Here is a 23,003-nt window from a genome sequence, read left to right on the forward strand (position 1 = left end):
ATCAGCCAATTTCTTGGGCTACTATAGCTATTTTGCTACAAGGACCCCTGCTGATCTATCACGACTGGTCTGCTGACATAACCGCACGAGGGGGCTACAACAGACTTCTTCCGTTGCGACGTCCCTCTAGTGATTATTAGTGATTATTGTCTTATTTCACTGTAGAGCCTACAGCCCTGCTCAATATGCCTCAGCTAACCCTCTTGTCCCACCTCCCACACATGCGGTGACCGGACCTGGTTTAATTGATACCTCTCTCATCATCACTCAATGCCTAGGTTTACCTCCACTGTATTCACATCCTACCATAGCTTTGTCTGTACATTTTTCATTGAATCTATTCCACCACGCCCAGAAACCTGCAACTTTTACTCTCTGTTCCGAACGTACTAGAAGACCAGTTCTCATAGCCTTTAGCCGTACCATTATCCTATTCTTCTGCTCCTCTGGTGATGTAGAGGTTAATCCAGGCCGTGCAGTGCCTAGCTCCGCTCCCATTCCCAGGTACTCTCGTTTGTTGACTTCTGTAACCATAAAGCCTTGGTTTCATGCATGTTAACATTAGAGCCTCCTCCCTAAGTTTGTTTTATTCACTGCTTTAGCACACTCTGCCAACCCGGATGTCCTAGCCGTGTCTGAATCCTAGCTTAGGAAGGCCACCAAAAACCCTGAAATTTCCATCCCTAACTATAACATTTTCCGACAAGATAGAACTGCCAAAGGGGGCGGAGTTAGCCTACAGAGTTCTGTATTGCTATACAGGTCTGTGCCCTTTGGGCTTCTACTTTTAAAAATCCACCTGTCCAGAAACAAGTCTCTCAACGTTGCCACTTGATATAGACCATCTTCTGCCCCCAGCTGTGCCCTGGACACCATATGTGAATTGATTGCCCCCCATCTATCTTCAGAGCTCGTGCTGTTAGGTGACCTAAACTGGGACATGCTTAACACCCCAGCCTACAATCTAAGTTTGATGCCCTCAATCTCACACAAATTATCAATGAACCTACCAGGTACAACCCAAAATCCATAAACACAGGCACCCTCATAGATATCATCCTACCTAAACCTGCCCTCCAAATACACCTCTTCTGTCTTCAATCAGGATCTGAGCGATCACTGCCTCATTGCTTGCGTCCGTAATGGGTCTGCGATCAAACGACCACCCCTCATCACTGTTAAACGCTCCATAAAACACTTCAGAGAGCAGGCCTTTCTAATCGACCTGGCCCGGGTATCCTGGAAGGACATTGACCTCATTCCGTCAGTAGAGGATGCCTTGTTATTCTTTAAAAGTGCGTTCCTCACAATCTTAAATAAGCATGCCACATTCAAAAAAATGTAGAACCAGGAACAGATATAGCCCGTGGTACATTCCAGACCTAACTGCCCTTAACCAGCACAAAAACATCCTGTGGCGTTCTGCATTAGCATCGAATAGCCCTCCACGATATGCAACTTTTCATAGAAGTTAGGAATCCGTATACACAGGCAGTTAGGAAAGCAAAGGCTAGCTTTTTCAAACAGAAATTTGCATCCTGCAGCGCAAACTCCAAAAAGTTCTGGGACACTGTAAAGTCCATGGAGAATAAAAGCACCTCCTCCCAGCTGCCCACTGCACTGAGGCTAGGAAACACTGTCACCACCGATAAATCCACAATAATTGAGAATTTCAAGAAGCATTTTTCTACGGCTGGCCATGCTTTCTACATTGCCACCCCTACCCTGGTCAACAGCCCTGCACCCCCCACAGCAACTTGCCCAAGCCTCCCACATTTCTCCTTCAACCAAATCCAGATAGCGGATGTTCTGAGTGAGCTGCAAAATCTGGACCCCGACAAATGATATCTTAACCTCCATCGATAAGAGACAATACTGTGCAGCTGTATTCATAGACCTGGCCAAGGCTTTCGACTCTGTCAATCATCACATTCTTATTTGAAGACTCCACAGCCTTGGTTTCTCAAATGACTGCCTCGCCTGGTTCACCAACTACTTCTCAGACAGAGTTCAGTGTCTCAAATTGGAGGGCCTTTGTCCGGACCTCTGGCAGTCTCTATGGGGGTGCCACAGGGTTCAATTCTCGGGCCGAGTCTTTTCTCTGTATACATCAATGATGTCGCTCTTGCTGCTGGTGATTCTCTGATCCACCTCTACGCAGACGATACCATTCTCTATACTTCTGGCCCTTCTTTGGACACTGTGTTATCTAACCTCCAGACTAGCTTCAATGCCATACAACTCTCCTTCCGTGGCCTACAACTGCTCTTAATTGCAAGTAAAACTAAATGCATGCTCTTCAACCGATCGCTACCAGCACCTGCCCGCCCGTCCAACATCACTACTCTGGACGATTCTGACTTAGAATATGTGGACATCTACAGATACCTAGGTGTCTGGTTAGACTGTAAACTCTCCTTCCAGACTCACATCAAACATCTCCAATCCAAAATTAAATCTAGAATCGGCTTCCTATTTTGCAACAAAGCATCCTTCACTCATGGTGCCAAACATACCCTCGTAAAACTGACCATATTGTTGGAGACATTTTGTTGGAAAAGAAAATGTGCTGAATTGTGTATATAATATAATTTAGAAAATAAATATGTTGATGTTTATAGAAACCCCATTTTGTTTTGGTTATGATGACACCTTCTGGACATTTAGGGTTTCACCATTTAGAGCAGCATTTAATGGCAACGTAACGCCAGTCAGAGGGTGGGAAGATGGCAGAAACTAATGTTCTGTGGGTTTTCTTTAGTTGAAGGAGAGTCAGACCATAATGCGGCGTGTAGATTGCGATCCATGTTTATTAAACTGAAGCAACACGAATCTAAATACAAACACTACAAAACAATAAACGTAACGAAAACCGAAACAGCCTAATACTGGTGCAAATAAACACAGAACAAGGACATCAGGACACTAAGGACAATCACCCACGAAACACTCAAAGAATATGGCTGCCTAAATATGGTTCCCAATCAGAGACAACAATTGGCAACGAACGACGACTTCAGACAGCCATAGACTTAACTAGAACACCCCACTAAGCTACAATCCCAATACTAACACACCACATACATAAACCCATGCCACACCCTGGCCTGACCAAATAAATGAAGATAAACACAAAATACTTCGACCAGGGCTTGACATTCTGTTTGAAACTGATGGCGAGTCGGCTGAAGATGAGAGCACAGAGAGTGAGAATAAGTGGACTACAGCCGCTAAAAAGAAAGGAAACAAAAGAAGTAAAGTTGTGTTTTTAGTCGGAGTGAGGATTTAGATCAGTGTTACCTGGGAGATCCAGATGAAGTCTCTCCCTTCTCATGTAACGCTAGGCTTAATGAGATACCCTGTAAGAGCTTGGTGCACAAGCCCCTGCAGTTTTATAAATGCAAAAGATTTGGACATGTGTCACGTCTATGCAAGTGGGAAGAATATCGTTGGCCAGCTGAGGTTAAAGTGCCTTCGGAAAGTATTCAGAATCCTTGCAAATAAAACATTTTTTTACTGTACAGCCTTCTTCAATGAAATGTACAAAAAAAAACATTTCCTCAGCAATCTGATACCCCATAATGACAAAGCGATAACAGCTTTTTAGAATTTTTTGCAAATATAATAAAATCAAAAAACAGATAGTTTAAGTATTCAGACAATTTGCTATGAAACTCGAAATTGAGCTCCAGTGCATCCTGTTTCCATTGATCATCCTTGAGATGTTTCCACAAATTCATCGTAGTCCCACCTGTGGTAAATTCAATTGATTGGACATGATTTGGAAAGGCACACACTCCTGTCTATCTATATAAGGTCCCACAGTTGACAGTGCACGTCAGAGCAAAAACCAAGCGTGAGGTCGAAGGAATTGTCCGTAGAGCTCTGAGACAGGATTATGTCGAGGCACAGATCTGGCGAAGGGTGCCAAAAAATGTCTGCAGCATTGAAGGTCCCCAAGAACACAGTGGCCCCCATCATTCTTAAATGGAAGAAGTTTGGAACCACCAAGACTCTTCCTAGAGCTGGCTGCCCGACCAAGCTGAGCAATCGGGGGAGAAGGGCCTTGGTCAAGGAGGTGACCAAGAACCCGATAATCACTCTCACAGAGCTCCAGAGGTCCTCTGTGGAGATGGGAGAACCTTCCTGAAGGACAACCATCTCTGAAGCACTCCACCAATCAGGCCTTTATGGTAGAGTGGCCAGACGGAAGCCACTCCTCAGTAAAAGGCACATAACATCCTGCTTGGAGTTTGCCAAAAGGCACCCAAAGGACTCTCAGACTATGAGAAACAAGATTCTCTGGTCTGATGAAACCAAGATTAAACTCTTTGGCCTGCCAAGCGTCACGTCTGGAGGAAACCTGGCACCATTCCTACGGTGAAGCATGGTGGTGGCAGCATCATGCTGTGGGGATGTTTTTGAGCGACAGGGACTGGGAGACTAGTCAGGATCGAAGGAAAAATGAGCGGAGCAAAGTAATGGTTGGGAGCTGCGCAGTTGAATGGCTTTGCTAACATGTCCCATATGTAAAGGAATAAGGTGATAGAATACCCCCCCCCCTCCCTCCCCCCATACGCACACACTCAAACAAGGTGCATGGCAGGTGGACCCCTGAGGTAGGGTAATGGTGTGTGTAAAATATTCATATGGCATATGGAAAAGAAAATATTTAATCCCAGTCTGTCTGCAAGGTGGCTCTCTGTCTATTTTGATTCCAGGACTAGGCTGTGACATTCAGTGGAACTATGTAACAGTACCTCCAAACTCAACAGGAGCGTGGAGAACTCTGTGTCTTTTACTCTGTTCATCAGTACCAGAGACACAGTATTCCATAGAGGAATACCAAAGAAGAGAGTTTTTATGTGTTGGGTTGTTTACACCGTCTATTTTAGGAAGTAACAAAGAGATCAACAAAACCAACACCAGCTGGCTAGCAGTGCTTTATCTTTCCACTTCAGTATGTTACAAGCTCAGTGTTGTGGCTGGTGCTGCATTGCCGCCTGAATGTTGCTGCCCTGCCTGACACGTCTGATCAGACACACTGTTTTGTATTCCTTGCCACCCTCCTGTGCATTCCAGGGAGATGGAGAGAGAGAGAGAGAAGTGAGAGAAAAAGTGTGTGTGCTTCTCCTCTATGTGAGGGTGGATCTAAAGTGCTGTCATATCACTTTCACGGAGCGGGAGAGACAGGGGGCAGAGGGAATGGGAAGGAACGACAGGGGGGGGGGGGGATGACTCTTGCATATCCCAAAAATGTCACTGTTTCTATCTTCACCACCCCCCCCCCCCCCCCCCTCTATCTCATCATTTTAATAAATGCTTTAATTTTTGGTTTGGAGCAATAATAACATATATATCAACAGAAACAGTTATAGATGTCAAATCATACACAAAAGTAGACAATAGCAACAACGGAGATATTCAATCTACCAGGGCTCATGTGTATGACATGGTGGGAGATATTGTCTCTTTTATATTGTGACATGCCAGGACATAATCTGCAGCAAGATCTACTGTTCCTGATGTTTTCTGTGAACCAAATGCAGATTTTCTCCTCAACAAGGCAGTTCAAGATATCCTACAATTCTTTATTTCAATTTTACACACGCAGCCACATTAGAACACTGGCCTGAAATACCTCTGAGTCGGTTTTGTCAGCCGTAAAGTTCACCCGACCCACGGTGCCTACATAGTCTTTCTTCTCTGACCTTCCACGTTTCTCCCTCCTCTTGCTCTCGCTCTCCCTCAATGTCCTTTAACGCTCTTGTCCTTTGTCAACCTTTGCTGTTCTTGTTTGTATCATCCTAGAGACCTCGACACATTTTACGATGAGGAAGAGGAACAGCCGTTTTGATTATTTTTTGGCATGATTCCACGGTGTGGAAACACTGAATATGTAAGGCCCCACCACACTAACCTAATGGCTCTCCACTTAACGTGCCTAGAGTGGCTTAGCGTTTCACTGTGCTAAACTGCTTTCGTACTGAATTTAATTTTACTTTATTTCTCCCCAAGTACGAATACAAACACGGATACAACACTTTCAACATTTTCATGTACACACTTAGAAAAATATGTGCCATCTAAAACTTAAAAGGGTTCTTTGGCTGTGCTCATAGGAGAACCATTTGAAGAACCCTTTTTGGTTTCTGGTAAAAAAAAAAAACTTTGGGGTTCCATGTAGAACCCTATCCACAGAGGGTTTTACCTGGAACCAAAAAGGGTTCTCATATGCGGACAGCCGAAGAACACTTTTGGAACCCTTTTTTCTAAGAGTGTACACCGAATAGCAGGGGAAGAAGATCGTTTTCATGTGTCTGGCTGTCTATTCTGTCTATTTCAGGAAGCAACAAAGAGATCAACAAAACCAACACCAGCTGGCTAGCACTGCTTTATCTTTCCACTTCAGTATGTTACAAGCTCAGTGTTGTGGCCCTGTTGTCGTGTGCTAGAGTAGCTGGTGCTGCATGGCCGCCTGAATGTTGCTGCCCTGCCTGACATGTCTGGTCAGACAAACACTATTTTGTATTCCTTGCAAACCTCCTGTGCATTCCAGGGAGATGGAGAGAGAAAGAGTGTGTGCTTCTCGTCTGTGAGGGTGGATCTAAAGTGCTGTCATATCACTTTCACTGAGCGGGAGAGACAGGGGGCAGAGGGAATGGGAAGGAACGACAGGGGGGGGGTGGATGACTCTTACATATCCCAAAAATGTCACTTATCATTACCTTCCTGTTTCTATCTTCACCTCCATTCCTCCCCCCTCTCTTTCTCTCTCTCTCGCTCTCTCTCTCCTGTTCTGATTGATTACCGTTGCTGAGGGAGCAGTGTGTTTAATGAGAGTGCTGCCCTAATGACTGTTATTGGCATTTATGCTTGGCCTTAGAGAAGTCCTCGCTGCTGTAAACAGTTTTCTTTAGTAAAGTCATGCCGGGAATTTCAATAAGCTCTAGTCGATACACAGGGCTCCATACCGTAGCAGTCCTGCCAGTACAGGACAGGAAGTCTAATAGGGATCACAGAGGTGTGTATGCTATGACGCTAATGGTCCTTTGTGATTTCAGGTCATTTTGTGTGGTTTCACTTCCTCATTTCTGTCGCTCATTTGGTAGGGCATGCATGGTGCAGGCAACGCCAGGATAGTGTGTGTGATTCCTGGGAACACCTGTACATAAATGTATACAGGTATCACTGAGTCGCTTTAAATCAGAGGCGGATGCTAAATGAAATCTATTTGGATTATATTATTACAATGCCAAAGTAGTGGCATGGGTGTGTGGGTTACTAGTGATCCCATGGGGTCTCCTGTAAATCAGAATGCCAGTGTTCTAATGTGGTTGCATGTGTGTGAAAGCACTCCTGGTCTAATATCCATTTCTGTGTTTGAGAGCACTCCCTGGTGGTCCCGTGTGGTTTAGTGTGTGTGATAACACAGGAGGTTTATTGTGGTCCCAGGCAGTCCCTTGTGTATCAGGTCAGTGGTGACAGAACGATGAGCACCACTCCAGACATGTATGGCTCAGTGTATCTGTACACGTATCAGCACTCTGCACACACACGGTAGCACATACCCACTTGAAATACGAGTACACAGACACTAGGCACATGTATACGCACACTGCATACGCACAGACACAATCAACACACATACACGCGCGCGCGCCAAGCCAGTCATGTGTGAGATAATCCCAAAACCACTCACAACAGGCAGACGGCGTGTCTGCGGAATAGCAAGAGGGGCTGAGAAGAGCCCCCTCCCCTTTCTCACTTCATATCTCTTTCTCTCTCTTCGTTTCTCACTCAGCTGCTTCTTGCATTACCTAGAGTCAAATTCTCAAATGATCTTTTCATCAAACTGAATATATATCTTTCTCTCCTCCATTCCTTCTGCACCCCTCTTCCCTCTCTCCTCGGGTTTCTTCACTCTCTCCTCCCGGGCTTTCAGCTTTCCCCTGTGAGGTAGAGGGAGATTGTGTCTGGCTTCTTGTTCCTCTGCAAGCAACAGTGTGTTCATCATCTCCCCACGAGACAGACAAAGAGAGGAAGAGACGGAGAGGGAAAAAGAGGGGGAGTATCAGGTGTATGTAAAGAGAAAATGGGGAGAGTGTGAAAGGAATTGATAGAATGACAGGAAGCCAGTGACAGAGAGAGAGAGTAAGAGAGAGATCGAGAGGGATCGTGTGTGAGAGAAAGAGAGAGAGAGCGAGAAAGAGAGAGCGACAGATGGCTGTAAACCCAGGGGTGTCAGTGTTGCCATACAGACAAAGGTAGCTCCGTAGTGCATTTTCTCTCTCTCTCTCTCATTCACACACACACTTACACACACAGGCATTACAACTGCGTAGGTGTCAGACGGAAGAGGAATGACACTGGCTTGCACACAGAGTAGCCTCATGTTCATATCTTAACGGAATCAGTTGTACCACACTCACACACTCAATCAATCGCACACACAAACCCCGTGTGCGGCCGTAAACATGGGTCTCGTCATGGGGACCTTTTCCATGCAATCCAATAAGCAGGATCGGACCTATCGGAAAGGTAAGACCTCCGTTGTTTATTCTCAGAGTTGTAAGCTGATCCAGTTCACTGTGGGTGTGAGAGACTTGGTCGTAGGTGTAGGTACTCCACTTACGTGAGTGTGTGTGGGCTACATTATGCACGTGAGTTTGCCTGCATATGTACTGGTATCCATTAGTGTCTTTATCCATTTGTGATGGGTTGTTTATGCGTATGGCGTTACATGTACATTGTGCGAGTGAATATGTAAATAAACATTGGATAACGGAGGAGAGCAAAGTTACAGTGAGGAAAACCAACTCAGTTCTCAAGTGCTAGCACGTGTGTGTGCTTGTGTGTGTATGTGTACACAGCACTCTGCTAAGGGAAATAGAGGTTCCCAATGTCTATAAAAGGTGATGGTATTCACTAGCCTCAACGTCTCTCCTTCTGTTCATTGAAGCAGCACCTGTGTACTGTCTGACAAGGACAGGAAACTGTGTTTGTGCGAGCACACGCGTGTCTGTCTGTCTGTCTGTCTGTGCTTGAGTGCGTATTAGTCTGTCTGTTTGTCTTTAGGTTATAGGGGCGCCTTTCTAGTCCTCAGAGGGGAGCCGGACAAGAAGAATCCTTTGAGATGCTGTGTTGAGGAAATCACTGTAATCGGTCAGCCATTGCCTGTGGTGTGTCTACTGATGTCCAGACTGACTCTGTCACACACCAGTGGACCCAGAACTAAAGAGCATAGAACTCCCAGACGTAGAGCTATAAAACACTAGAGCAACAGGAACTAGGTCTACAGGAACTACGTCTACAAGGGCATTATCCATTACAATAAAGACACTGTCCATGATCTATTCCTCTATTTAATCAACACAGCTGAAACGGTACAGTTTCTACAGAGTTGGACTAGCAGTACAAAGCTACAAGCTCCTGAGAAACAGAACATGTCATAACATGCTTACAGAACCTCCGCTTCAACTTCCAAGACGTCGCGTCAGAGTGGGAGTCCCAAAAGGCAGGAGAGATAGAGGTGAACAGAGGTTTGTAATGAGAGGGGGATAGAAAGAGAGGTAGAGTAAGAGGAGGTGACAGAGTATAGGTAAAAGGGGGAAGAAGAGTGATTAAGATGGAGAGGTAAAGAAAGGAGAGGTTAACATGGGTAGATAGAGATGGAGAAAGAGGTGGTTAACATGGGTAGATAGAGGTGGAGAAAGAGGTGGTTAACAGAGGTAGATAGAGGTGGAGAAAGAGGTGGTTAACATGGGTAGATAGAGGTGGAGAAAGAGGTGGTTAGCATGGGTAGACGGACAGAGAGGTGGAGAAAGAGAGGAGGTTAACATGGGTAGATAGAGGAGGGTAACATGGGTAGACGGACAGAGGGGTGGAGAAAGAGAGGAGGTTAACATGAGTAGACGGACAGAGAGGTGGAGAAAGAGAGGAGGTTAACATGTGTAGACGGACAGAGAGGTGGAGAAAGAGAGGAGGTTAACATGGGTAGATAGAGGAGGGTAACATGGGTAGACGGACAGAGGGGTGGAGAAAGAGAGGAGGTTAACATGAGTAGACGGACAGAGAGGTGGAGAAAGAGAGGAGGTTAACATGTGTAGACGGACAGAGAGGTGGAGAAAGAGAGGAGGTTAACATGGGTAGATAGAGGAGGGTAACATGGGTAGACGGACAGAGGGGTGGAGAAAGAGAGGAGGTTAACATGAGTAGACGGACAGAGAGGTGGAGAAAGAGAGGAGGTTAACATGTGTAGACGGACAGAGAGGTGGAGAAAGAGAGGAGGTTAACATGGGTAGATAGAGGAGGGTAACATGGGTAGACGGACAGAGAGGTGGAGATTGAGAGGAGGTTAACATGGGTAGATAGAGGAGGGTAACATGGGTAGATGGACAGAGGGGTGGAGAAAGAGAGGAGGTTAACATGAGTAGACGGACAGAGAGGTGGAGAAAGAGAGGAGGTTAACATGGGTAGACGGACAGAGAGGTGGAGAAAGAGAGATGGTTAACATGGGTAGATAGAGGAGGTTAACATGAGTAGACGGACAGAGAGGTGGAGAAAGAGAGGAGGTTAACATGGGTAGACGGACAGAGGTGGAAAAAGAGAGATGGTTAACATGGGTAGACGGACAGAGAGGTGGAGAAAGAGAGGAGGTTAACATGGGTAGACGGACAGAGAGGTGGAGAAAGAGAGGAGGTTAACATGGGTAGACGGACAGAGAGGTGGAGAAAGAGAGGAGGTTAACATGGGTAGACGGACAGAGAGGTGGAGAAAGAGACGGAACAAACTATTCAGAGTAGAGATCCACTACCAACTAATTTGACACAACTGTGGGAGGAATTGGAGTCAACATGGGTCAATACTGTGAAATTGTGAAAATGTAAGAGCTGTTTGAAAAGACTGCCTGAAGTTTAAGCCTGTTTTGGTGGGATGGAGTTTTGGCCTGCGATAGACTAATAAGAAAGAGAGTTCTAAACCTCTCTGCCAATAATTTAGATTTAATCTAGATTTCAGTTTTCCCCTCCCCATTAAGACGACTTCCAGGCAGTCGTAGCAAAATTCTATCTTGAGAAATTGCTCTTTGCTAAAAAGCAATTTCTTTGGTGTGTTTGTGTGTTTGTGTGTGTGTGTGGGGGGGGGGGATTTTGTTGTTGTTGAAAGTGATAATGAGATCAAAATGGCTGCATTGAACCTTTAAGGAAGGTAGGTAGGTAGGTAGGTAGGTAGGAAGGGAGGAAGGGAGGGAGAGAGATTAGCAAAGGTCAGGCTGAGAGATGAAGAGACATTATTCAGTACAGCAGGAGATCATAGCTCTGCCGTTGCTTCTGTGGAGCCTCAGGGAACGATGATCCTTTATCTTCTGTCACCTCACAACACACTACTTCCAATAAGAATGATTTCCCCAGAGAAGATAATAACAAAAATCGATAACATCAGCTCGGTTTCCATCCAGTTGGTGACACATTTCCATGCGAATATTCAAAAATACCGGAGTGGGCACAGTATATTCCTTGTGGGAAAACCATCAGTAGAGTTGAAAATACGATGAAAACCCATTTTAAATGAACATGTATTTTTTATTCGACACATGGGAATTCATGTGCTTTTTATATGCGCTCCATCGTCACGCACAGCCTTTCATCTGCAAGTCAACTTGATGGAAAAAAATGTGTATATTATATTTATGCGGCTTATAGAATATTCACATGAAAATGTTTCCCCCAATTGGATGGAAACCGAGCTGTAAAGAAAATAGTCCACCCGTCCACCCCTCTCTTACTCTATCAAAAATGTCCTCATCCCCCTTCTCTCTTTCTCTCACCCCATCTTACTCTGTATTCAATCTCTCTCTCTCTCTCCGCCCCTTTTCTCTGCCTCGCTCTGTCTTTGAGGTCTGATAGGGACGTCCACGCTGCGTGCTTCCCTAAAGCTGATCTCAGGCTTTGAAGCGTTTGGGCTAATCAGGTAGAGTGAATGTGGGTCTATCTAGGGTAGAGTTTGTGGGTGTGTCTTTGGGTTAATATCCCCCTCAGACACAGACTGAAGAGGCTACAGCAGCAGCATTAGAGGAGCAGCACATCTCCTCTCTGCTTCTAGAGCCCCCCCCCCCCCCCCCCCCCCCCACACACACATCAAAAGACACCCACCAAAAGGAGCAATTAGAACTGCCAAATAGCTTTACTAGACACATGGCTCTATCCAGGGGTGATCATCCATTGCCCACAGCACTGTGCCTGTGTGTGTGTGTGTGTGTGTGTGTGTGTGTGTGTGTGTGTGTGTGTGTGTGTGTGTGTGTGTGTGTGTGTGTGTGTGTGTGTGTGTGTGTGTGTGTATTTGCCGGTGTCTGTGTTTAATTAAGTTTTTAGTATTTAATTAGCTTGATGTGCGATTGTTTGAGTGGTTGCCAAGTTTAAATTCACTCTCTTCCACGATATTTGCCACGGTTTAGGTTTTCAGTTTCCTACCCTTTCATATCCAATCCCAGAGGAGGCTGAGTGCCCAGAGTCTGACATAGAGCCAGGCTTGTTCAATGATGTAAGAAGCACCCTGATTAAAGCTGGTGTGCTGAAACATGTTGGGGTTTAATGATAAAGAAACACTTTATGTCATTATAGATATCACTTGTGGTGTTCCACAAGGTTTGATTTTGGGTCCGGTACGGTTCAGTTTATATATGTTACCCCTTGGGCTGTTATCGGAAAGCACGGCATTGATTTTCACTGCTACGTCGACGATACACACCTTCCAATTTCTGTGTCACCAGAGGATTTTATCTCCATGGATAAATTATTAGACTGTATTAGTCATTTATATACTTGGATGGCTCACAACTTCCTCCAGATAAATCAAGACGAGACCGAAGTAATTATTATTGGAGCCAAAGCACAGAGAGAGAATCTGGCCGCACATTTTAACGATAATAACGATAAAACACCAGGTAAAAAAAACCTAGGTGTCATTTTAGATTCTGAACTCAATTTCGAATCACACATCAGGAATGTGACCAAAATAGCTTTTTACCACCTGAGTTTCTCTCTCAGGCCGTTTCTCTCTCAGGCTGATACAGAGAGACTCATCCATGCTATTATTACAAGCAGGCCTGACTACTGTAATGCTCTCCTGTCTGGTCTACCCAAGAAATCCATTGGTCAACTGCAAAACATACAGAATGCTGCAGCACGGGTACTGACCAAGACCCGATGGAGAGCACACAGTACACTGGTTTTAAGGTCTCTGCACTGGCTGCCTGTGAGTTTTAGGATTCTTTGATTGGTTTTAAAATCAATGCTTGATTGTGCACCCTAATACATATCAGATATGCTTTAAGTTATGTACCCAGAAGGTCCCTCAGGTCCTCTGGTACTGGCCTTTTAACTATTCCAAAGCCTAAGACTAAGAGGCATGGAGAGGCAGCCTTTAGTTATTATGCCCCCTGCCTCTGGAATAGCCTGCCAGAGAATCTGAGGGGAGACAAAACTGTGGACATGTTTTAAAATAATTCTTAAAACACACCTTTTTAGCTTTGCTTTTCCTCTGGGTACTTTTTTTAGTCTTTCAATTTTTATTCTTCTTCTTCTGTTTTTCATCTTCTTCTGTTTGTTTTATGTTTTTATTCTCATCGTTTTTTATTTCAGTTTTTTCCCCCTGTGATGCATTCATGGCTGAAATGTGCAACGTAAAGAAAGCTCGATTTGATTCGGTGGTCCCCGGGGAGAGTGGCTAAACACAGTATCTCTGACATGCCCGGGGAAGATGACCGGCAGACATTTTAGATTTCGAAAAATGACGCTGATTTGCTTTAATAATAACAGATTAGGGACATCCTGAATTATTCAAACACCCTAAATTTCAAGACGGAACTTCTAAGAGTGACGTCCCCAGCCCGGTGTTATTGTAATGAGCTGTGTGCTATAACATAGGTGTGATGATTGATAGATGGCTTCATTGAAATGACAGAAGTGATACATGACATAGCTGCACTGTATGGTTCTGACACATACCATAAGACTCATATTAATAATTCATGATTTAAAACATGCCTGTGGTGTTTTTCCCCCCGTTGTGCTGCTATACGTTTATCTTGTATGTGTTTCTGTATGCTTGAGTGATTATAGCTGTGTGTTTTAGTAGCTGGGGGGAGGGGGGGGATATATGACGTTATATGACGTGTCACTGTAAATGGCTGTGGCCATGACGATTATGATGTGAAGAGAGGCTTATGTGACTGCCCTAAACAGCAGGAGGTCAATGAGTCATGGTGTAGCTCAAACTGGGTTTTGCCCGTCAAGTGAACTGTGTGTGTGTGTGTGTGCGCTGACATCTCTAAGTTATGTGTGTGGTATCTCTTCATATGTGCCCTTATCCCCAACAGACCCATAGATTGACTGTCAGAATTGCTTTCCTCCCTGCTCCCACTCTCAACCCCACAAACAAATGAGAGAGCAAATCAGAATGGGAGGAGATGCTGTTCTGAAACCGAGTCCCCAGTCTGTCACAGCACCGGGAGCAGAGAAATCACATCAGCCCCAGTTAGCCGAGAATAAAAGCAAAGCGTGTCAAAGTATGGTGGCTCCATTTCTCTCTGTCTCCCTCTCTGTCTTTCTCAGGGCGTTGGTGACAGATAAATGGGACTGGGATTCTTAATCAACCTGTGTTCCGCTACCTCTGCATTGCTTGCTCGTCGGGGTTTCAGGCTGCGTATCTGTCAAGCAACTACTGATGTGAAAAGGGGTTTTGTAAAATACATTTGATTGATTGACTGAATGATATTTGAGACGGAAGGAAGGTTGATCATCTCTATGCTGGTAGAGATAAAGCCAGGTCTGAGACTCTGAGAGATACAGCTATCTCTGTCTGAGCAGCAAGACTCGTCTTTTGGACTGTGAGTCAAAAGAAGAGATATTGATGTGAAATTGGTATTCTGAAGATAATGTTGAGGGCTCATGACGTCTGTGCTGGGAGAGATTAAAAAATGAAGAGGGTTGGAAGGAATGCATAACATGAAATTGATAGTCTGAAGAGATGTGTTCATGACTGAAAGCTTGTGAAGTATATCCTGCTAAATATATACTGTGTCCATTTTTGAAGACAGTGAAGGAAATTAATTGATATTGATGCAGAATAGATTTTCTGAGGATATAATGTACGATATCTACCCAGGTGGAGATACATATCTGAGGACTGATATCTACCCAGATGGAGATACATATCTGAGGACTGATATCTACCCAGATGGAGATACATATCTGAGGACTGATATCTACCCAGATGGAGATACATATCTGAGGACTGATATCTACCCAGATGGAGATACATATCTGAGGACTGATATCTACCCAGGTGGAGATACATATCTGAGGACTGATATCTACCCAGGTGGAGATACATATCTGAGGACTGATATCTACCCAGATGGAGATACATATCTGAGGACTGATATCTACCCAGGTGGAGATACATATCTGAGGACTGATATCTACCCAGGTGGAGATGCATATCTGAGGACTGATATCTACCCAGGTGGAGATGCATATCTGAGGACTGATATCTACCCAGATGGAGATACATATCTGAGGACTGATATCTACCCAGATGGAGATACATATCTGAGGACTGATATCTACCCGAAAGGAAAGGAATGGATTCATTTGAAATGTGTTTTTTTTGTGAAGAGAAGTCTCAAGGCTCACAAAATCTATCTTGATAAAGGGAAGAGATGCACGTAGATGTGAAATCATTGGTCTTAAGGGGAAATGAGTGTTTCTGGGGTTTGAGGGATGAGTTTGACTGACTTCATCTTCATTGAGATCAGTATGTTTGTCCCCTACTGTCCCCCTTTTCTTGCCATTTCCAGTTTCTCTCTCCTAAGTCACATGTTTCCATACCTCCTCTGTCTCTCTGTCTTCTCCGTTCTTTCTCATCTCCTGTTCTACCTGATTCTTCTTCCTCGCTCTCACTCTCTTTCGCTCTCTCTCTCTCTTGCTCTGTCTTCTTCCTCAGTCTTTTTCTTTCATCTCGACAGGGACCTTAATAAACAGTGTAGCTGTTTCTCAATCTGCCCGTAGGGATTCAACAAGCTTTTCAGAGGCACATACAATAACACACACACACACACACTCCCATTACGACAGACACACACATACAATAAGACACACACACACACACAATTTGGCACTCCCATTACGACAGACACACACACACACCCACAATACGACACACACACATTACGACGCACACAATATGACACACACACACAATACGACACACACACTTTTTATGGGTCTTCCTCCTCCTTTCAGTAAAATGGTTACTAGCAAGAAAAACTATTATGTGTACCTCAGGGAAATGACTTTCCCTGTCATTGTTGAGTTCGAGAGATGGAGCAGGAGATAACAACTTGCCCAGGAGTGTTAAGTTAGGCTACACCTTGAGGAAGTAGTGTGGAGTGGGAGCTACTGTAGAGAGAGAGAGAGAGAGAGAGATTTCTAGATAAAGGAATATAATGAAAGATAGAGGTGGAGACGGTTTCCTTGGAGGGATGAAGAGAGAGAGAACGGTAGAGAGAAAGACAGACTTGAAAGTGAAGAGCAGAGCCCACTAAAGTATTTGTGTTTTATCGGCATCACAAACCTGGCGCTGAACCTCTTTTTCTATTTTCTGAACATGATGAGTGGTAGTGGACATGGGTCATGATGCATACAGTACATGTGGTCGCAGAGGACACATGCTGCTGTACTCCTCAGAGACCTGGCTGCACTGGGATCATACATTCCTTTCTGTTCACACCTGGGGACAGAACGTACAGTACAGGATGCATAGAGCGCACGCACACGTGTGTGACACTGCACAGGATATCACACAATAAATCACACGTTTTTTTGCAACCCATAGGACCCATTTCTCAATACTTAGGTCACTGTCTCAAAACTCTTCTCACAGTGTGCACAACAGCAGTCTATGTGGGCTAAACTGTGGATCATTTTTTCATTGCTTTGGTACAAAATGCATTCAGTGGCTACATCTTTCACATTTCATGAATTCTTTTCTCACTCGGACACCACCACCACAAACTCTATGTACCTACAGGCCAATTTGCACATGTTTACATACTCTTTTCAAAACTGTTAAACTTAAGTTCAAAATCTAAGATGAGACAAAACTGATTAAGATAGCAATTTGCTACATTTCTACAGTAATACTGTATTGAAATATATTCCACATCTAAAACATGAAATGCTATCAAAACAATTAGACCAACCACAGCTGATTCCCATTGTAGCTGAACACCCAGGTGTTAGTCTTTCAATTTCATTACATCTATCCAAAAGGGGACATTTTAGGAATATGCTGAACTGTAATGTAAACATGGTACCCAGCCAGCGATAGAGAAGTGGCTGACAGAGGAAGAAGAGTGGCTGGGAGAGGGAGAGGAGTATGTATGCGTGGTGGAAGAGGACTTGAGAGGAAGATCAAGAGCTGTAGTCTCAGATGAGATTAGCTCTACTATAATTGATCATGCAATAAATCATGGTCCATCAATGAGAGAGGCTGGTCTGAGAGTGCAGCCAAATTTGCAACGCTCAACAGTGGCATCTATTGTGAGACATAGATGGCAAAACAACAGGTAAGATGTGCATTCTACAAGGGCATCTGACTGAACTGCACATTACAGATGTCAATTGAGCAAAGCCTCCAAACCCACTTGTGTGTAATTGTTTTTGTATTTCTGCTTAGGACCCAACGGTTACCTCCCACAGGCGGGAGAGGTAGGATTTTCACTGCTATGCAGGAAACTGCAATCGTTGATATGGTCGTCAGAAACAATGGCATAGAACTCACAGAGATTCGGGACAGAGTGTTGGCAGAGAACGATACATATGGAAATATTCACAATGTATGCATAACTATTTCTAGAGTCCTGAAACAACATCAAGTCAGGATGAAGCAGCTGTACACTGTCCCCTTTGAGGGGAACTCTGAACGAGTCAAGCAACTCAGGAACCAATATGTCCAGGTAAGATGACTATAAAATACAGAACTGGTTTTGAACAAAACCAAACAGGGCAGAGGCACACAATGGCATGTTTTTAGGTATAATGTAAACTACCGTAATAGCCTAACTCTTATGTTGCCATGTGGATTTATTTTAGAGAGTCATGGAGATTGAAGCCAGGCAAACACCCCACATATTCGTCTTTGTGGATGAGGCTGGTTTCAACCTGGCCAAAACACAGTGACGAGGAAGGAATGTGATTGGGAAAAGAGCCACAGTGGATGTCCAGGGCCAGAGGGGTGACAACATCACAATGTGTGCAGCAATATCCTCTGATGGATGGCTGTTACACAAACCGCTAATTGGGCCGTACAACACCGAGCGTCTCATTACATTCCTGGATGACCTCTATGGAAGGGTTGTGCCAGGTGAGGAAAGGGTTGCAGTGAGGCGAAATCGGCTGACGTTTGTAATTGTATGGGACAGTGTGACATTTCACCACTCCCGTGAAGTCACAGAGTGGTTTGCAGCCCATCCCAGGATGGTGTCACTTTTCCTCCTTCCTTACTCTCCATTCCTCAAACCCATAGAGGAATTATTTTCCTCATGGAGGTGGAAGGTTTATGACCACCATCCACATGATCAAATGTCCCTCCTGGACGCAATGAATGCTGGATGCCTGGACAAATCTGCAGAAGATTGCCAGGGGTGGACCAGGCCAATAGATTAGTTCCTAGGTGTGTTGCCCAAGATGACATAAGATGTGATGTGGATGAGAACCTGTGGCCAAATGCAGAAGACAGGGTTGACCAGCACTGCTACTGTATCTGTATTGGTAGATGGTATATATACAAATTCTTGTATTTTGGAATCACTCAATGCCAAAAAATGCCATAAAACATATTGAAGCATATTGCATAATGTCTGATTCATTCCTGTAACATATACTGCAGTGAATTCTAAACAGTAGGGAGGTGTCATTCTTGTTTTGTAAAGACATTTTACAAAAGAAAACGTTGAGCAATTCTAACTGTTGTTAGTGTTTTTTAGGTCATTGTTTTGTGAGTGTCAAGGTGTGCACGTTGGGTGACGGAAGAATGAGTTGATTTGAGACATGTATGAAGTGTTTTGGTTGTTTTAGTGCATTTGGGATGTGAAATTAACTGCTGTGCCAAGTTGAAAGTTGATTAGGAGAACTGTGTGAAGAGTTTGGAAAAAGTGACCTACAGTAAGTATTGAGAAATGGGTCCTAGCAATTATTTAAAAAAACTGTAACATATCATGATCCCCCCCTTCTCTCCACCTTGCTCTCTAACGCCTGTCTATTACACTTTTCTCTCTCTACATCCTCTCTCTCCCCTTCTCTTCCTGTTTCTCTTCCCTTTAATTTAAGTCCATCACCACCTCATCCTCTTCCTTTTCCTCTCCCACCCTTTCTTCACACTCCTTCTCCCCCTCCACCTCCCTTCCTCTCGCTCTCCTCCTTTCTGTCTCCCTCTTCTCTCTCCTAGTGTGCATTTTATAGATTAATGTATGTACTGGGGGATGTGATGATGCATGAACTGGGTGATAAGTGAGATGGTTGATGGATTGGAGGGCTGTGTGTGCTTCATGTACAAGCTATGAGGGCTGTGTGTGTGTGTGGGGTGGGGGAGAAAGAGGCAGGAGAAGATGTGACACACAGGTCTCTGTTCACTTGAGAATGATTTGTGTGTGTGTCTGTGAAGGTGTTTGTGTGACAGTATGATTATGTATGAAATCAATTTGGTTAACTTAAATAATTAGTGTGTGTGTGTGTGATTCTATCTGTGTGTTTGAGTGTCATATTTATACTTAGGGGGGATGGAATCGTATAACAGTAGTGAAATCCAAATCATGATCTATGATTCAATGAATCAACCTCTTACTGATTTACCGATTCAATGATTCACTGATTCACGGATTGTTTGCCAGGGGATGGGGGAAAAGTGTGACACCAATCAGGCCCCCGAGGACTGGAGTTGCCCAGGCCTGCTCTAGAGTATTTTGGGGGTAGGAGCACAGCAGCAACTACTAATGTGTAACAGGTGAGAGAGAGATGGAGAGGAAGGGAGAGGAGCTAAGTGCCTCCACAGAGATTGAGAGGGTAGAAGAAAGGAAGAGGGGGTCGGTTCATGAGAGGGATGAGTGGAGAGAGGGAAGGAGTGGGGGGGGGGGCAGTGGGAGTGAAAACTGTCAGACGTGATGAAACCTCTTCAGACAGACAGAACGTAGACAAGGCTGTTACCATGACGACAACATGGGCGCAGTGGTGGCACGTTAACCATGGGGGAGAGAACCAAGGGGGAGAGGAGGGGAGGCCGTCCAGAGGAGAGACACATGGGCATGTACGTGCACACACACACACAACTTAAAAAAGGATGTTAGCACTCACATACACACATTTATGAAAACAACACAACCTACACCTAGCAAAAACACACGCAACCAATATAAAGTCAAACACACACACTAATAATCAGGTAACTGTGTCACTACACCATGGAAGCATCTGTTGAATGTTTGTGTGAGAGAGACTGAGGTAACAGGTGTGTAAAAACTAAAGAGCGAGAGAGAGTTTCATCAGGAAAGAGATAATGTATAGCTAGTGTTCATGTCTAGGTGCATGCCCAGGTGTGGTGTCTGTGTGTTTGCATGTCCATGTGTTGGAGGTGGAAGGAAGTGACATTGTGTGTGCGTGCGTGCGTGCGCACAGCAGTGGAGGGGCGACACACACACATGCACAAGGTGTTTATCACTCTGCTCACACACTCTTTTCTTGCCTGTTACCTTGGAAGCACGGTCGTCATGGCAACAAAGATGTCCGTTTTCGGGAGGGACAGGTCAGCGCAGTATTCTGAGACATGTGGGTCCAAAGTTAACCAAGGCCATTTAGGGCATGTACTCACAAGTTAAGAGAGAGACAGAGAGAGAGAAAGAAGTAGAGGGGGGGGGGGGGGGGGGGGGTTGTGGAAAGGGAGAGAAGGGGGTGTTGAGGACCTGTTGCTCTCCATTTTTAGCCAGAAGAAAATGTACTTATTGCTCATTCTTTTGCATATTACTTATTGCTAATTTGCATACTTTTACATATTACTCTGTCATTCTAGGATATTTCCATATGGGCTATTGCCATATTGTAACATTATAACATTAAACTGAACAAAAATATAAATATGTAAAGTGTTGGTCCCATTTTCACAAGCTGAAATAAAAGATCCCAGGGGCCTCCCGGGTGGCAGAGTGGTCTAAGGCAAGAAGCAGTGCAGCTTGGTTGGGTTGTGTTTCGGAGGACTCATGGGTCTCGACATTAGCCTCTCCCAAGTCCATACGGGAGTTGAAGCAATGAGACAAGACTGCAACTATTACCAATTGGATACCATGAAAAAAGGGGTAAAAAAAAATACAATAATAAAAGCTCACAGAAATGTTCCATGCGCAGAAAATGCTTATTTCTTTCAAATTTGTTTACATCCCTGTTAGTGAGCATTTCTCCTTTGCCAAGACAACCAATGTTTTGGAGAATTTGGCAGTACGTCCAACCGGCCTCACAAACGCAGATCATGTGTAACCACATCCGGCTTCTTCACCTGCAGGATCGTATGAGGCCAGCCACCCAGACAGCTGATGAAACTGAAGTATTTCTCCACAAACTGTCAGAAACCGTCTCAGGGAAGCTCATGTGTGTGCTCTTCGTCCTCACCAGGGTCTTGACCTGACTGCAGTTCGGCATCATTACCGACTTCAGTGGGCAAATACTCACCTTCGATGGCCACTGGCAGGCTGGAGAAGTGTTCTCTTCACGGATTAATCCCGGTTTCAACTGTACCTGGCAGATGGCAGACAGCGTGTATGGAGTCGTGTGGGCGAGCAGTTTTCTGATGTCAACTTTGAGAACAGAGTGCCCCATGGTCCGGTGGGCTTCAAGTATGGGCCGGCATAAGCTATGAACAACGAACACAATTGCATTTTGTCGATGGCAATTTGAATATACAGAGAAAACGTGACTCGATCCTGAGGCCCATTGTCGTGCCATTTGTCCGCCGCCATTACCTCATGTTTCACCTATTGAGCATGTTTGGGATGCTCTGGACCGACGTGTACGAAAGCGTGTTCCAGTTCCCGCCAATATCCAGCAACTTCGCACAGCCATTGAAGAGGAGTGGGACAAGATTCCAACATTTCATGAGGCAAATGGTGATCACACCAGATACTGACTGGCTTTCTGATCCACACCCCTACCTTTTTTGTTAAACGTATCTGTGACTGTATTCACAGTCCTGTGAAACCTAAAGAATTGATTTCCATTGACTGATTTCAATATATGAACTGTAAATTGTTGCATGTTGGGTTTCTTATTTTTGTTTAGTGTAAATCCCATTGGCTAACGTATCACGTTTGATATTATGAAATACTGACATACTGTACATGAACACGTACATGATTAAATATAGTTTTTGTGTCTTGACATATCAATGGTGTGTGCTAGGCCTACTCTGTGTTCAATACAAGGCCGTGAGAACGTCAGATATCCCTTGTGACATGTTGCAGATAATGTGATATGTTTAAGGTGATTATAGTCCTATTCTGGCAATGCATTGTCATGTCATCGCTTTATCATAACAACGCTGTGCTCTCGACGTGTGTTATCCTGTTCTGTTTCTGGGTTTTATCTCCCTGATGTTCTCTACTGCTTGTTGTCTTCTGGGACAGTCAGTCTGACTGAGTCTCAACAGAGGCTTTTTGATGGCTTTTTCTCTCTGGTGAATTGTTCATTCCTTCTCTTCCGCCTCCATCGTTCCCTACCTCACCTGGCCCCCTGAAGCAATGTTGTCTTCATCTTCTCTCTCCCTGCCACTCTCGCTCTCATACTTTCTGTCCCTTTGTGTCTTTTCCGCCATCTCTCTCTCGTTACCCTTTCCTCGTCATCTCTCTCTCTCTCCACATCTCTTCCTCCCTTGCTCTCTCTGTCAACCTTGTCTTTTTCTCT

The 23,003-nt window shown here is 44.6% G+C and overlaps 1 protein-coding gene across 2 annotated transcripts in view; it reads left to right on the plus strand.

The window, feature by feature from the left end:
• The first annotated feature begins 7,700 nt into the window (after window positions 1-7,700).
• LOC109864670 (Kv channel-interacting protein 1-like) overlaps window positions 7,701-23,003 on the plus strand; it is a 30,821-nt gene continuing 15,518 nt past the window's right edge. The window contains exon 1 of one of the 2 annotated variants that reach the window (XM_020452537.2): window positions 7,701-8,541. In XM_020452537.2, the coding sequence (XP_020308126.1) occupies window positions 8,478-8,541 (64 nt within the window). In that variant the 5' untranslated portion in view covers window positions 7,701-8,477. The remainder of the gene's footprint in view (window positions 8,542-23,003) is intronic. The other variant, XM_031797710.1, reaches the window with a different exon arrangement.

Source organism: Oncorhynchus kisutch, linkage group LG19 (assembly GCF_002021735.2).
Source record: "Oncorhynchus kisutch isolate 150728-3 linkage group LG19, Okis_V2, whole genome shotgun sequence".
NCBI classification, from domain to species: domain Eukaryota; kingdom Metazoa; phylum Chordata; class Actinopteri; order Salmoniformes; family Salmonidae; genus Oncorhynchus; species Oncorhynchus kisutch.